This window comes from Pistacia vera, unplaced genomic scaffold, assembly GCF_008641045.1.
Source record: "Pistacia vera cultivar Batoury unplaced genomic scaffold, PisVer_v2 Contig65, whole genome shotgun sequence".
Classification (NCBI taxonomy): domain Eukaryota; kingdom Viridiplantae; phylum Streptophyta; class Magnoliopsida; order Sapindales; family Anacardiaceae; genus Pistacia; species Pistacia vera.
Window position 1 is genome coordinate 420,997 of NW_022196501.1, and position 14,700 is coordinate 435,696.

The 14,700-nt window shown below is 36.3% G+C and overlaps 1 protein-coding gene and 3 pseudogenes across 1 annotated transcript; all 4 read right to left on the reverse strand.

Moving 5' to 3' along the window:
* Positions 1-582: 582 nt before the first annotated feature.
* On the reverse strand, positions 583-2,590 carry LOC116111749 (annotated as a pseudogene).
* A 1,964-nt stretch (positions 2,591-4,554) lies between these two features.
* On the reverse strand, positions 4,555-6,618 carry LOC116111750 (annotated as a pseudogene).
* A 1,361-nt stretch (positions 6,619-7,979) lies between these two features.
* LOC116111751 (protein DETOXIFICATION 19-like) lies at positions 7,980-11,093 on the reverse strand. Its single transcript, XM_031397894.1, is given in 7 exon segments — positions 7,980-8,212; positions 8,289-8,407; positions 8,492-8,730; positions 8,816-8,872; positions 8,965-9,051; positions 9,925-10,469; positions 10,971-11,093. Coding segments are annotated over 7 exon segments (1,308 nt in total). The 3' UTR covers positions 7,980-8,074.
* A 26-nt stretch (positions 11,094-11,119) lies between these two features.
* On the reverse strand, positions 11,120-13,240 carry LOC116111752 (annotated as a pseudogene).
* Positions 13,241-14,700: the final 1,460 nt, after the last annotated feature.

Consider the following 14,700-nt stretch of genomic DNA (forward strand, 5'->3'; position numbering starts at 1 on the left):
AGTCCAACCGATTGGACCGATTGACCCGTGACCTGGGTAGCAAAACGGATTACTCTCTAGTCCGGGTTTTAAAATAATGGTCAACAAGATTAAACATATAAAGTTGATGCTAACAGAAATATTTTACTAATATTTGGAGACACATAATTGAAATACTAAAAATCACAATAATTGTCTAAACTGAAACTATAACGAACGAATGGCAGGTAACTAATGAAAATGACCATTGGAGCTAGCTCTACCTACCCTAATTGAGAAGCAAGTAAATAGGGCACAAGAGTTCGCAAAGCTGGCCCAACAAGCTCATGTTGGCCCAGACGAACAGCAAATAAATTAGAAATCAGAACTCAAAACTTTGAAATGGTACAAACTAAAATGCCTCGTAAATCGTAACAAATCTTCTTTGCCCTTTTTTATTTATCGGGATTTGTTCCATATTGCTTCTCCTTCTTGGGATTTTCCATACAGAACCCAAAAAAATGGAAACAAATCTGATTATTAGAATTGACTGTCAGATGCCTTATTAGCTAGCTTGGCTGCCTTTTGACCAACTTATTTTATTTGTGATTTCTGCAAGATTCAGATCATCAGATGAACCTAACCCTGGCTCATATCATTCTTATATAATTCTCAACTAAGTTGAGTTGAAATCAAAATTTACAACTTGGCCTCTAAAGATCTCTAATCCTCATCAAACAAAATTTGGGATTTTCTAATCTGATCCGTTGACATGAATGTCCAATTTAGTCCAGTTTTGCCGAATTGTAATCAGCAAGAGGGTGATGGCTTGGCTGAAGAGCCCACAGATTAACCCAATCCAGAGTCCCTGAACATCAAAATAAACCATTACAAGGATGAATATGAATGCAGAAGTTATGCATAAAGAACAAATTTCATTGACATTGTTTCACCTTTGCATAGAGCTTTAACTTGAATGCAAGAAGTAGTGCAATCGGCATGCCAATGAAATAAAACGTCCCTAAGTTACACCACACCGCCAAGTGCTGCCACCCGCATCCTCTCGCCACTCCTGCACAGGAATCTCATTAATTTACTTTAACAATCGAAATACTTACATATACGTATTGAAGCTAGGATATTTGGTGACACAAACCTGATAATATGCCTTGAATTGCATCTAAAGTTATCGAGATTATGAGAAAGGGTGTCAAAGAGGTAAACCCCTTGATTATTACGGCGCTGTTGCTGAAGAAACCGGCCCAAATGTTATGACCAAAGCCCAGTGCAAGATCCATTATAAGAGCAAGGATGACAGAGAGTTTCAGAGTCACAACCATGGCATTTTTAGCTCGATTGATATGACCTGCGCCCAACTCATTTGACACCCTCGTGCTGTCATAAATTAAATGTGAGTTTTCTCTTTTTAAATTTCTGAAACAAAATGTGGAATGAAACCAGAGCACTCATATGCAGTTGTTCTAACTTCTAACCTTGCAGCAGCACTAAGACCATAGACAATATTGTAGGCTATAGCTTCTGTGTTCACACTGAAGAAGATAAAAGCCATTGAGAGACAAAACACATTGAAGGCAAGATTAAATAATCAGTCTACGATAAAATATGACAAAGGTAAAAAAATGTATAGAAAATTGAAGCATACCACATTGCAATCAATGAAGTAGTTACTTCTGAGTTTGGCATCAATCCAGCTAAAATCACCAGAATCTCAAAAGCCCAAGGAAATAGATGGCCAACAAAAGGGTGGATATCCATAATGAAATTGAAGCCGCCAATGGAGCTCCCTTGAAACGAGGGATGTCCTATAAGCTAAAGCATATACAACACCAAAATGATGCCCATTGGTAGAGCTGAGAACAAGACCAATGGCTTAACAATGGATTGTGTTTGAAGAAATCGTAAGAGGTTTTGTAAATGCCATATGCGAATAGCCCAGGGATGAGATATTTCACATAGAGAGCCGCTTGTTTTGCAATCGCGGGATCTTGATGAAGAAATGTAAGTATAGGTTTTGTATGGAACAAATGATGGATATAATAATTGAGAAGAAGAGTGAAATGAGACAAGATGTTTGAAGATATATTCGCAACATTTTGTATAATCTAGCACCAAATCCTTGGCCACAAAGTGTTTCAAGTGCTCCACTTAATCCTGTCTACAACAGCAACAGAGAGAAAAGAAATCTTAAACTTGTATGATCAAACTAAAAAAAGAAGAAAAAACTTATTTTTAACAATGGACTATGTTTCATTTTTCACTTGAACATGTGGCTATTAGTATAGCAAATTGATGTACAGTGAGAAATCAAGAGAACATATAGCTTACCATGAAAGCAAAGCCAGTGACAAAGGCCCAGAGTTGGCAAGGGTGGCTCAGCAAGCTCAAGTTTCCAGGTGGCCAGCAAATATGACAGAAACCGAAGTAATCGCGTAGTATGAAACATTAGTAAGATCATTGGTAGGGAAAACAAAGCTTGATTCTTGGCTTCTTCCACGTCCAAAACTTTCTTCCACTAACTTCCCCTGCTGGTTTCTGTCCAAATAAGGATCTAGCATTTCAGAAATAAACATAGGTACAATAACATTAAACAAACTGAAATACATACCGGCATTATTTTTAGAGTCTATCATGATTTCAAAAGAGTCTGTTCTTGTAGCTGTGGAAGTTGAGGCTACTGAGAGAAACTGCAAAACAAGCAAATGTAGACTTCATAATTTAGATTATGTTTATGAGATATTTGAGATATGATCAAATATTTAATCTGTCTCATGCTCATATTGCTTTCAACAATCTAGATTATAAGATCACATGCCAGGATAAAATCTCATTATTTGGATATTGAAAGCAACAGAAACGTGAGCAGAATTAATATTCCATCATATGATCTGTATATATATAATTTCGATGCATCAATCTTTGTAGTAATAAGGTGAGATGAAAGAGATTGTATTACAGATTGAGCTTGATATCAATAGGTTAACATTGAATGGTCATAGTTCGATATTATAAGATTGAGCTAGTATAATTATATCATTATTTGTAGAATTATCATAAAATTTTACAAATTAAGCCTAATAATTATAACGGGTATTACAAGTTTAGGAGAAATATGTAGCCAAAATTACCAATAATTGTAATTATCTTTGCAACATGGAAAGTAGAACAAAAATTAAGAAATGGCAATTCACTCGCTCATAATGTGCATGGAAGACACGACAATCTTCTTCCCCAACTTCGATCCAACAACACTCATGAACCGTTGAACCACAATTGAGTGATCTAATGGTAAAAGAGTAAAAGGGGTGGGTTTTGTTCTCCTTCTTGATGATGATCACCACCCTCTAACAAGAGTGTGACGCCATCTATTTTTGTTTACTTCAGCAATCCTTCAACACCTATCTCATTCTCCAATCCTTGCATACTCTTCTCATTCATTCTTCCTTAAAAGCAACCCAGATCAAATTGAATGCCGCAAGAAAGAATGATAAGAAAGAAAACTGATAATTGATATATCTAGATACCAATGCATCTTCTAAATGTAAAATTTTTCAGAAATTGAGGGTAATTAACAAATATGTCATACCAAGATTCTTATCTTATGGTGTAATTAATTGAATGATGTAAAATCTTTCATATTCTTATGCCTAAAAAGTCACGCTTATGTCAGCCCAATAAATGTCTTTTTGTACTAGCTGCCAAGCCCATATCTCCTCAAAGATATTCTTATGAACCCTATCTCCTTTCAAGAAATGAATGGATGAGAGCCTTCCATGTGTCAAGCAACTTGCAAAACACTCATTACATTGAGTGTTTAGGTGTATAAATTGACACTTCTCTTCCCGAAGAGGGGGGTTGGGCATATGAGAGCTAACCATAGATTTGAACTCAATTCTTTCTCTCTGTTAATACTGTATTTCTTTATTTTTGTATGCATTACGGGCAATATCATAGAAATAGTTAGAGATCAATAAAATAACAGTGGATGTAGGATTTGCTTTAAGCATCCGAACCACTATAAAAACCTCTATTGTTAGCCTATTATTTATGTTTTCTGCAACATATATAATCTCAGCTCCATATTCAAATCTTATGGATCCATCACATGTAATTTCTAAGGCCCTCTTAGCACTTTGCACGTGCGAGTCGTTGGTGTCCAAAATCAAGCGTCAACACATATTAAACTCCAAAATGGTGAAATTAATTAAATGTGGAAGAAAGAAAGAGGAAAGAGTAAGAAAAGGAGTGAGATATTATTAATCAAATCAGCACTAATTCTGCTTTAACGTCAAACATAAATAAATTTTATCCTATCATTTTTTATTAACATATCAATGAAAATAAAATTTCATCAACATAATACTAAGGATATCAATTAACAACAAAATTTCCTTTAGACCTTACAATGGTACAGTGACCCTCTGTGGATCATGAATCAATAAGATTTGTTTTGTAGACTGTAACAAACTACCTTCCTTAAATCCAATTTGACAACTTGGCCTCTGCAAATCTCTATTTTGTTGTGTACAACTTGGCCTCTACAAATCTGATACTGCAACTGCATCATTTAAAGGCTCATCAAATCACATGTGGGATTTCATTTCCTGATCTGTTCACAGGAATGTCCAACTTAGTCCAGTTTTTACACAATGTAATCAATAAGAGAGTGGTGGCTTGGCTGGAGAGGCCACAGATTAACCCAATCCACAAGCCCTGTATCAAAATAAAGCACAAAAGATAAACATATTAGAGATTGAAAGTGAATAATGAACAAATTACATTAGCATTGTCTCACTTTGGCATAAAGCTTCAACTTAAATCCAAGGAGTATTGACATCGGTAGGCCAATGAAATAGAACGTTGATAAGTTAGCCCACACAGCCAGCCGCTGCAACCCACATCCTCTTAACACCCCTGCACGGAGACCTCCTTAATTTACTTGAACAATCAAAATACATCAACATAGTAAATCCTTTGATAAGCATAAACGATTTTAGACAAACCTGATAATACAGCTTGCATAAAATCTAATGTTATCCAGACGATGAGAAAGTATTTCATAGAGGCAAAACCCCTTATTATTTCAGAGCCGTTACTGAAGAAGCCGGCCCAAATATTGTGACCAAATGCGAGAGCAAGAACAACTGGAAGAGCAAGGATAACAGCGAGCTTGAGAGTAACAGTCATAGCATTTTTAGCTCGATTGACATTTCCTGCTCCCAACTCATTTGAGACACTTGTGCTGTCTCAAATCAAAGGTAAGTTTTCCTTTCCTGAATTTCTGAAACAAAATGTGTAAATCCCAGAACTCATAAGCAGTTGCTAACCTTGCTGAAGCACTAAGAGCTAAGGCAATCATGAAGGCCATACCTCCAGTGTTCACACCGATGAATTAAAGAGGAAGGAAAAAGGCAATTCTAAATAATCAGTTTAGGATAAAATATAGGGGAAGAACAGTAAAAAAGATTGAAGCTTACCACATGGCAATCAATGAAGTAGTTACTTCTGGGTTTGGCATCAATCCAGCTAAGAACACTAGAATATCAAAGGCCCAAAACTCTAAGCTGGAAAAGTAGAGAAGAAGTAAGATATTCAAATTCCATTACATAGATATGCATGGTATAGCTAGTGTGGTTGTGATTCAAGTAGGATTAAATCAAGGAGAAGATCAGTTAAAGCAAAGAAAAATTGGGCACACTTGCCATATCATTGCTGCAGAAGGCAGAGCTAGTTTTAAGTTTGCGAGGATAAAACTGAATGATTCAAATGTAAATCCTTCCCATGTATGCTCAAACTTCTTTGCGCAAAGGACATAGATGGCCAACAAAAGGGTGGATATCCATAATGAAATTGAAGCCGCCAATGGAGCTCCCTTGAAACGAGGGATGTCCTATAAGCTAAAGCATATACAACACCAAAATGAATGCCCATTGGTAGAGCTGAGAACAAGACCAATGGCTTAACAATGGATTGTGTTTGAAGAAATCGTAAGAGGTTTTGTAAAATGCCATATGCGAATAGCCCAGGGATGAGATATTTCACATAGAGAGCCGCTTGTTTTGCAATCGCGGGATCTTGATGAAGAAATGTAAGTATAGGTTTTGTATGGAACCAAATGATGGATATAATAATTGAGAAGAAGAGTGAAATGAGACAAGATGTTTGAAGATATATTCGCAACATTTTGTATAATCTAGCACCAAATCCTTGGCCACAAAGTGTTTCAAGTGCTCCACTTAATCCTGTCTACAACAGCAACAGAGACGAAAAGAAATCTATAAACTTGTATGATCAAACTAAAAAAAGAAGAAAAAACTTATTTTTAACAATGGACTATGTTTCATTTTTCACTTGAACATGTGGCTATTTAGTATAGCAAATTGATGTACAGTGAGAAATCAAGAGAACATATATGCTTACCATGAAAGCAAAGCCAGTGACAAAGGCCCAAGAGTTGGCAAGGGTGGCTCCAGCAAGCTCAAGTTTCCCAAGGTGGCCAGCAAATATGACAGAAACCGAAGTAATCGCGTAGTATGAAACATTAGTAAGAATCATTGGTAGGGAAAACAAAGCTTGATTCTTGGCTTCTTCCACGTCCAAAACTTTCTTCCACTAACTTCCCCTGCTGGTTTCTGCTTCCATCTCGATGACCAGTAGCCTCTAACATGGTGTTCCACTTCCACCATTTACACTTGTGTTTGATAACATCCTTATCTTGAAGGTATTCAAAGAACAAGAACACATATAAACCAAGTCAAAATGAAGAACATGAACATTTAAACTTTATATGTAGAAATAATCGGAAACTGGCATATACCTTATATTTTGCAATCAACATCTAATTTTACACACTGTATTAATGGATGTGCACGAAAAAAACGCGGAAAAAATTATATCTATATATATGATGGGTGTTGTGTGGATGTTCAGTAAGCGTGAATAAGTGGGTCTGTTGAACATCTATTTCGTACATGTTGATGGGAGTACTTTTGGGATTTTTCCGGAATATATTTCTAATCAATCTTCATTTTATTTTATTTTTTCGGGAATCTGCCAGCTTTGACGCCTTTCAGGTTTTAATTTTCGCACAAATTTATCGTGTTGATGTGTTGTGTTTGTGACGCTGACAGACACTTCCTTTCACTCATTTAGAATTGACTGTTTTGCAGGTTCGGGTAGCTAGATGCCTTCTGATTTAGGTACTGCATTGGTAGAATATCAGGTACTTTAACCTCTCTAACTACAAAATCGAAAATTGTTGAATTTTACAACTTTTATATATCAAGTTCAACGTAATTGGACCAGAAGTTTGAATATCCATATAACATTATTGAGTTTGAAGAAGCAGAAAACCATCTTTATAGCTTGCGAAGTTTGGTAGACTATTAACAGTCTTCGTGTCAAACGGTATTCCAACTTTGAAACTAGGGGACTAGGACGGTGGGTTTCTATATTAGTTTCCTCCAAAAATTAGTTGAGATAAGCGTTAGTTGAACTAGACATCTTGGTTATAAAAAAGAGTATTCCAACTTGAATTAAGATGGAGCTTAAATTAATCTATGAAACTAACAACAAAGAACTTATTTTAAAGTACAATAATGTTCAGCTTACTTTTTTTATAGTCCAGCTCACAACGCAATACCCCAAGTCGGCATCCATTTGGGTAAGACACAATAATCTCAAAAGTCCAATACTCCAAGCTGGAGAGGATAGAAAGTAGAGAACTAACAGGACTAAGAGGTGAGGATGAATTATTGAATTCTATTGTACACATTGCTACAAATAGATCAAATTTTCAGATTTTATCCCTGCAATGTAATATGATATGAAAGAATGCTGTATAGAAAATGGAAAGGCCTAAATCTGGATTGTATGACAAAACAACAGACCATGCTGCTTGCAAATCAAATATCTTGTGGAAAGAGAAAAATGAGAGATTGAACCTACCACTGTTAATTAATGAGTACAACCATATTCTTATTGACATTATAATCACTACCAATACACTTACATACATTTACTGTTGGCTGCCGAATCAGTAAGTAGCTGGCAGAGCCACCATATCATACTCTATTTCTGAATTGAGTTGAGAAAAGTTTTACAAGTTGGCAAAGTTTGGGGTTTCATTTTCTCTGTTTGGAAGAATGGCCATTTTAGTCCAGTTTCGACACAACGTAATCAATAAGAGAGAGGTGGCTTGGCTGGAGAGACCGCAGATCAAACCAATCCACAAGCCCTGTACCAAATAAATCATTTAGATCAGTGATTGAAAGAATAAGAAATGAAGAAGTTCTGTGTAGCCAAGGTCTTACTTTAGCATAAAGCTTCAACTTAAATCCAAGAAGTACTGCAGCTGGCATGCCAATGAAATAGAATGTTGCTAAGTTAGCCCACACGGCCAAATGTTGCCAACCGCAACCTCTCGCCACACCTGCACCATAAACTCTCTTGGATTGATAAACACTTTGCTTAGAAGTTATGTATGTTTGGAATAGAAAAATTGGATGATACAAACCTGATAAGACACCTTGCACAGAATCAAACATTATCGAAAGTGCAAGAAGTGGTGTCAAAGAGGCAAACTTCTTTATTATTTCGGTGCTGTCACTGAAGAAACTAGCCCAGATATTGTGACCGAAGGCTAAAGCAAGAACAAGTATAAGGGCGAGGAGGACAGAGAGCTTAAGAGTCACAGCCATGGCATTCTTAGCTCGATTGACATTTCCGGCTCCCAATTCATTTGACACCCTTGTGCTGTGTCACAGTAAAATAAATCTCGTCTCTATTAAGTTCTTAAAAGACAATAATGTATTTAAAGTTCTGTTTCCTATAAACTAACCTCGCTGCGGCACTAAGACCATAGCTAATCATATAGGCAATAGCTTCTGTATTCACACTGAAGATTATAAAACCAGAAAAGAGAAAAACAATCACAACTCAGATAAGGATTATTGCAGAAAGAAATTCATAGAAAAAAATGAAACATACCACATTGCAATCACCGAAGTAGTTAGTTTTGAGTTTGGCATCAATCCAGCTAAAAACACAAGAATCTCAAAAGCCCAGTACTCCAAGCTGGAAAAGTACAAAATAACTAACCGTCTATTTTGTCAAACTTTATTCTATTTTATTATTATATCCTAAAAAATGAAAAATATATTTGTTGACTATTCAATTCAAAATCCAATCGTATTTTATTCAACTTAAAACTTTTAACAATTATCTTTCTCAATAAAAGTTTATAAATTAACAAAAACACCCTCATTACTCACGTAACAGTTGCCTACCAACAACCACCACCAATCGTCACCGTCGTTGAAACGACGCACGATTGAACGGATTTGACCAATCATGCATCGATCTAGCCGTTTCTAGTAACGGCCAGAGCTATGGCCAGAGATTTGACCGTCAACGACTTCTAGATTATGATCGTAGAGATCTGGCCGTTGATGACAGCTAGATTTTGGCCGGCACACGTCCAACCAAATCTAGCCGGTCGTGCGCCATTCCAATGATTGTCGGTCATCGTTCGGCGGAGTCAGTTGGATGGGTATGGGTGTTTTGTTAATTTATAAACTTTTATTGTGAAAGATGTTTAACTAAATTAACAAATGTAAAGGCTTAAAAAATAATCTAAATATTTTCAAAAAAAATGTTTTTAAAAAATGAACCAAACATACTCTCATAATCCTATTCTATTTGATTAAATCATATCTCATCTTATTTAGAATAGAATATTATTTCAAATAATGTAACTATGTACAGGATTGACAGAAAGAAGATTTCCATATTTTAAATATTCAATTGGGCATCTGTGAGTTTCTGAATCAATCTGTTAGAAACTAGAGAGGCAGCAAATCAGATTCACTTTTATATAAACGTGGTTGAGCATTCATGATTCTAACTGAATAGTGAATTGGTTACTAAAATAAAATTTGTGACACTTACCATACCATTGCCGCAGAGGGCAAGGCTAATTTCAAGTTTGTGAGGATGAATCTAAATGATTCAGAAGAGAATCCTTCCCATGTATGCTTTAATTTTTTTGCAAAGAAGACATACATTGCCAGCACAAGGATTGATATCCACAACGAAACTGAAGCTGCCAAAGGAGCTCCCTTGAAACCGAGCGATGTCCAATGAACTAAAGCATATGCAATGCCGAAATGAATGACCATTGGTAGCGCCGAGAACAAGACCATCGGCATAACAATGGATTGTGTCTGAAGAAACCTTAAGACGTTTTGTAAAAAGCCATATGCAAATATACCAGGAATGAGATATCTCATATAAACAGCTGCTTGTTTTGAAATACTGGGATCTTGATGAAATAAAACAAGTATAGGCTATGTAAAGAACCATAAGATGGATATGATTATCGAGAAGAAGAACGATATGATGCATGATGCTTGCAGATATATTCCCAACATCCTGTATAATTTGGCCCCATATCCTTGACCACAAAGTGTTTCAAGTGCTCCACTCAACCCCACCTACCACAATAACAGAGAAGAAATAGTCAAAGAAGCATCGAAACAAAAAATCAAGCAGAAATAAGATGATAAGCCTGTAGATTATAATTATCATGAAAATGAACCTATAGATTATCATGGTAAAATTCTGATGATCAAATACTCCCAAGATTGTAGAAAGGCCTTAATCTCACAAGAAAACAAGGAAAATGCACATGAAATTGCACACCTATCTTGAAAGAGAGAGGGAGAGATATTGCACCCACCATTAATGCCCCAGTGGATAAGGATTAACCAATAGTCAAATTTCCTTCACAATCTAGAAAAAATTTACTTCATGAAGAGCTAATTCACTCACAACAATGAATTTCATTGGAATTTTGATAAACTGATTGATTTACCATTGAAGCAATATAACATTAATGCAACTAAATAACTCATATAGCAACCAAAATTATCAATCAGAAACAAGAACAAAATTAAGCGTACTAGAGGCACTCAAATCATGTGTTTGAATCTCACCATGAAACCGAAACCAGTGACAGTGGCCCAAGAATTGGCAAGTGTGGCACCAGCAAGCTCAAGTTGACCAAGGTGACCGGCAAACATGACCATCCAAGTCCCTGAAGCATCAAAATAAACCATTACAAGGATAAATATGAATGCAGAAGTTATGCATAATGAACCAATTTCATTAACATTGTTTCACCTTTGCAGAGCTTTACTTGAATGCAAGAAGTGTGCATCGGCATGCCAATGAAATAAAACGTCCCTAAGTTACCCCACACTGCCAAGTGCTGCCACCCGCACCTCTCGCCACTCCTGCACAGGAATCTGTCAATTTACGTCAACAATCGAAACTTACATATACGTATTGAAGTAGGAGAAATTTGATGACACAAACCTGATAATATGCCTTGCATTGCATCTAAAGTCATCGGATTATGAGGGTGTCAAAGAGGTAAACCCTTGATTATTACCGAGCTGTTGCTGAAGAAACCGGCCATATGTTATGACCAAAGCCCAGTGCAAGATCAATATAAGGCAAGGATGACAGAGAGTTTCAGAGTCACAAACTGGCATTTTTAGCTCGATGATATGACCTGCGCCAAACATTGACACCCTCGTGCTGTCATAAATTAAATGTGAGTTTTCTCTTTAAAATTCTGAAACAAAAGTGGAATGAAACCAGAGAATTCATATGCAGTGATTCTAACTTCTAACCTTGCAGCAGCACTAGAACCATAGACAATATTGTAGGCTATAGCTTCTGTGTTCCACTGAAGAAGTAAAAGCCATGAGAGACAAAAACACATTGAAGGCAGATTAAATAATCAGTCTACGATAAAATATGACAAAGTAAAAAAAAGTATAGAAAATTGAAGCATACCACATTGCAATCAATGAAGTAGTTACTTCTGAGTTTGGCATCAATCCAGCTAAAATACCCAGAATCTCAAAAGCCCAATACTCCAAGCTAGAAAAGTATAGAAAGTTTAGTTCTGCTATGATTCTTTATAATGAACTCTGTACATCAGTTAAGTTCTAACTTTATGGCCATGAATGAGATAGAAAAAGTGGGGTTGTGAGTAATAAGAATAAATTAAAGAAAAGACTAAAGACTAAAGAAGATTTGGCAATACTTACCTACCATTGCGCAGAAGGCAGAGCTAGTTTTAAGTTGGAGGATGGAACTGAATGATTCACGAGAAAAATCTTTCCACGTATGTCAAACTCTTCGCGCGAAGGACATAAATTGCCAACAACAGCAGCGATATCCATAACGAAACTGAAGCTGCCAGTGCAGCACCCTTGAAACCAAGGGATGTACAGTAAACAAAAGCTATGCAATCCCAAATGAATGCCCATTGGTATAGCTGACACCACCTACCAATGGCAGGACAATGGTGTGTCTGAAAGAACCTAAATGTTTTGTAAAAAAGCATAAGCAAATAGACCAGGAATAAGATTTCTCACATAAAGAGCTGCGTTTTGCAATGCAGAATCTTGATGAAGTAAAATAAGAATAGTTCAGTATAGAACCAAACAATGGATACCACAATTGAAAGAAAAATGAATATGCAGGAAGCTTGTAGTATATTCCCAACATTCTGTATAATCCAGCACCAAATCCTGGCCACAAAGGTTTCAAGTGCTCCACTTAAACCCACCTATACACAAGAAGGGAATAAATCTAAGAGCATGGGATGAAAATCAAACAGAAGCAATTAGTCTATGGATTATGAATGGATTGGAATGGGACTTTTTTCACCATCAATTTCTTCAAGTTGCGATTAATAGTTAATTTCAAGATATGGTGGATTAAATATCCACATGTTTTATGAACAAACACTCGTATATGCAGCTAAATGCGAAAAATAAGAGATAAGTGTGGCTACCATTAAAGCGAAGCCAGAGACAACGGCCCAAGAGTTGGCGAGGGTGGCTCCAGCAAGCTCAAGCTCGCCAAGGTGACCGGCAAACATGACAGAAACCAAAGTAATGGCACGTTTATAACATTAGTAAGAACATAGGAGGGAAAACAAAACTTGATTCTTGGCTTCTTCCACGTCCAAAACTTTCTTCCACCAACTTTCCCTGCTGGTTTCTTCTCCATCTCGATGACCAGTAGCCTCTAACAAGGTGTTCCACTTCCACCATTTACACTTGTGTTTGATAACATCCTTATCTTGAAGGGTATTCAAAGAACAAGAAACAATATAAAACCAAGTCAAAATGAAGGAACATGAAACATTTATATATCTAATGTAGAAATAATCGGAAACTGGCATATACCTTGATATTATTGCAATCAACATCTAATTTTAACACTGTAATTAATGGATGTGCACGAAAAAACGCGGAAAAAATATATATATATATATATAGATGTGTGGTGTGTGTGGATGTTCAGTACAGCGTTGAATAAGTGGAGTCTGTGGTGAACATCTATTTCAGTACAGTTGAATAAATGGAGTACTTTTGGGATTTTGTCCGGAATAATATTTCTAATCAATCTTCATTTTAATTTATTTTTTTCGGGAATCTGCCAGCTTTTGACGCCTTTCAGGTTTTAATTTCGCACAAAATTTCACGTGTTGATATGTTGTGTTTGTGACGCTGACAAGAACCTTCCTTTCACTCATTTAGAATTTGACTGTAGTTGCAGTGTCGGGTAGCTAGATTGCCTTCTGATTTAGGTACTGCATTGGTAGAATATCAGGTACTTATCAACTCGTCTCTAAACATCAGAAAATTGGTTGAATTTTAAACAACTTTTATATATCAAGTCAACGTATATGGACCAAGTTTGAATATCCATAACATTATTGAGTTGAAGAAGCAGAAACCATCTTTATAGCTTGCGAAGTTATTGGTAGACTAAACAGTCCTTCGTGTCAAACGGTATTCCAACTTTGAAACTAGGGGACTAGGACGGTGGGTTTCTATATTAGTTTCCTCCAAAAATTAGTGAGATAAGCGTTAGTTGAAACTAGACATCTTGGTTATAAAAAAGAGTATTCCAACTTGAATTAAGATGGGCTTAAATTAATCTATGAAACTAATAACAAAGAATTGTTTTAAAGTACAGTATGTTCAGCATACTTTTTTATAGTCCAGTCACAACGCAATACCCCAAGTGGCATCCATGGGTAAGACACAAAATCTCAAAAGTCCAATACTCCAAGCTGGAGAGGATAGAAAGTAGAGAACTAACAGGACTAAGAGGTGAGGATGAATTATTGAATTCTATTGTACACATTGCTACAAATGGATCAAATTTTCAGATTTATCCCTGCATGTAATATGATATGAAAGAATGCGTATAGAAAATGGAAAGGCCTAAATCTGGATTGTATGACAAACACACAGACCATGCTGCTTGCAAATCAAATATCTTGTGGAGAAGAGAAAATGAGAGATTGAACCTACCATGTTAATAATGAGTACACCATTCTATTGACATTATAATCACTACCAATACACTTACATACATTTACTGTTGGCTGCCGAATCAGTAAGTAGCGGCGAGCCACCATACATACTCTATTTCTGATTGAGTTGAGAAAAGTTTTACAAGTTGGCAAGTTTGGGGTTTCATTCTCTGTTTGGAAGAATGGCCATTTAGTCCAGTTTCGACACAACGTAATCAAAGAGAGAGGTGGCTTGGCTGGAGAGACGCAGATCAAACCAATCCACAAGCTGTACCAAATAAATCATTTAGATCAGTGATTGAAAGAATAAGAAATGA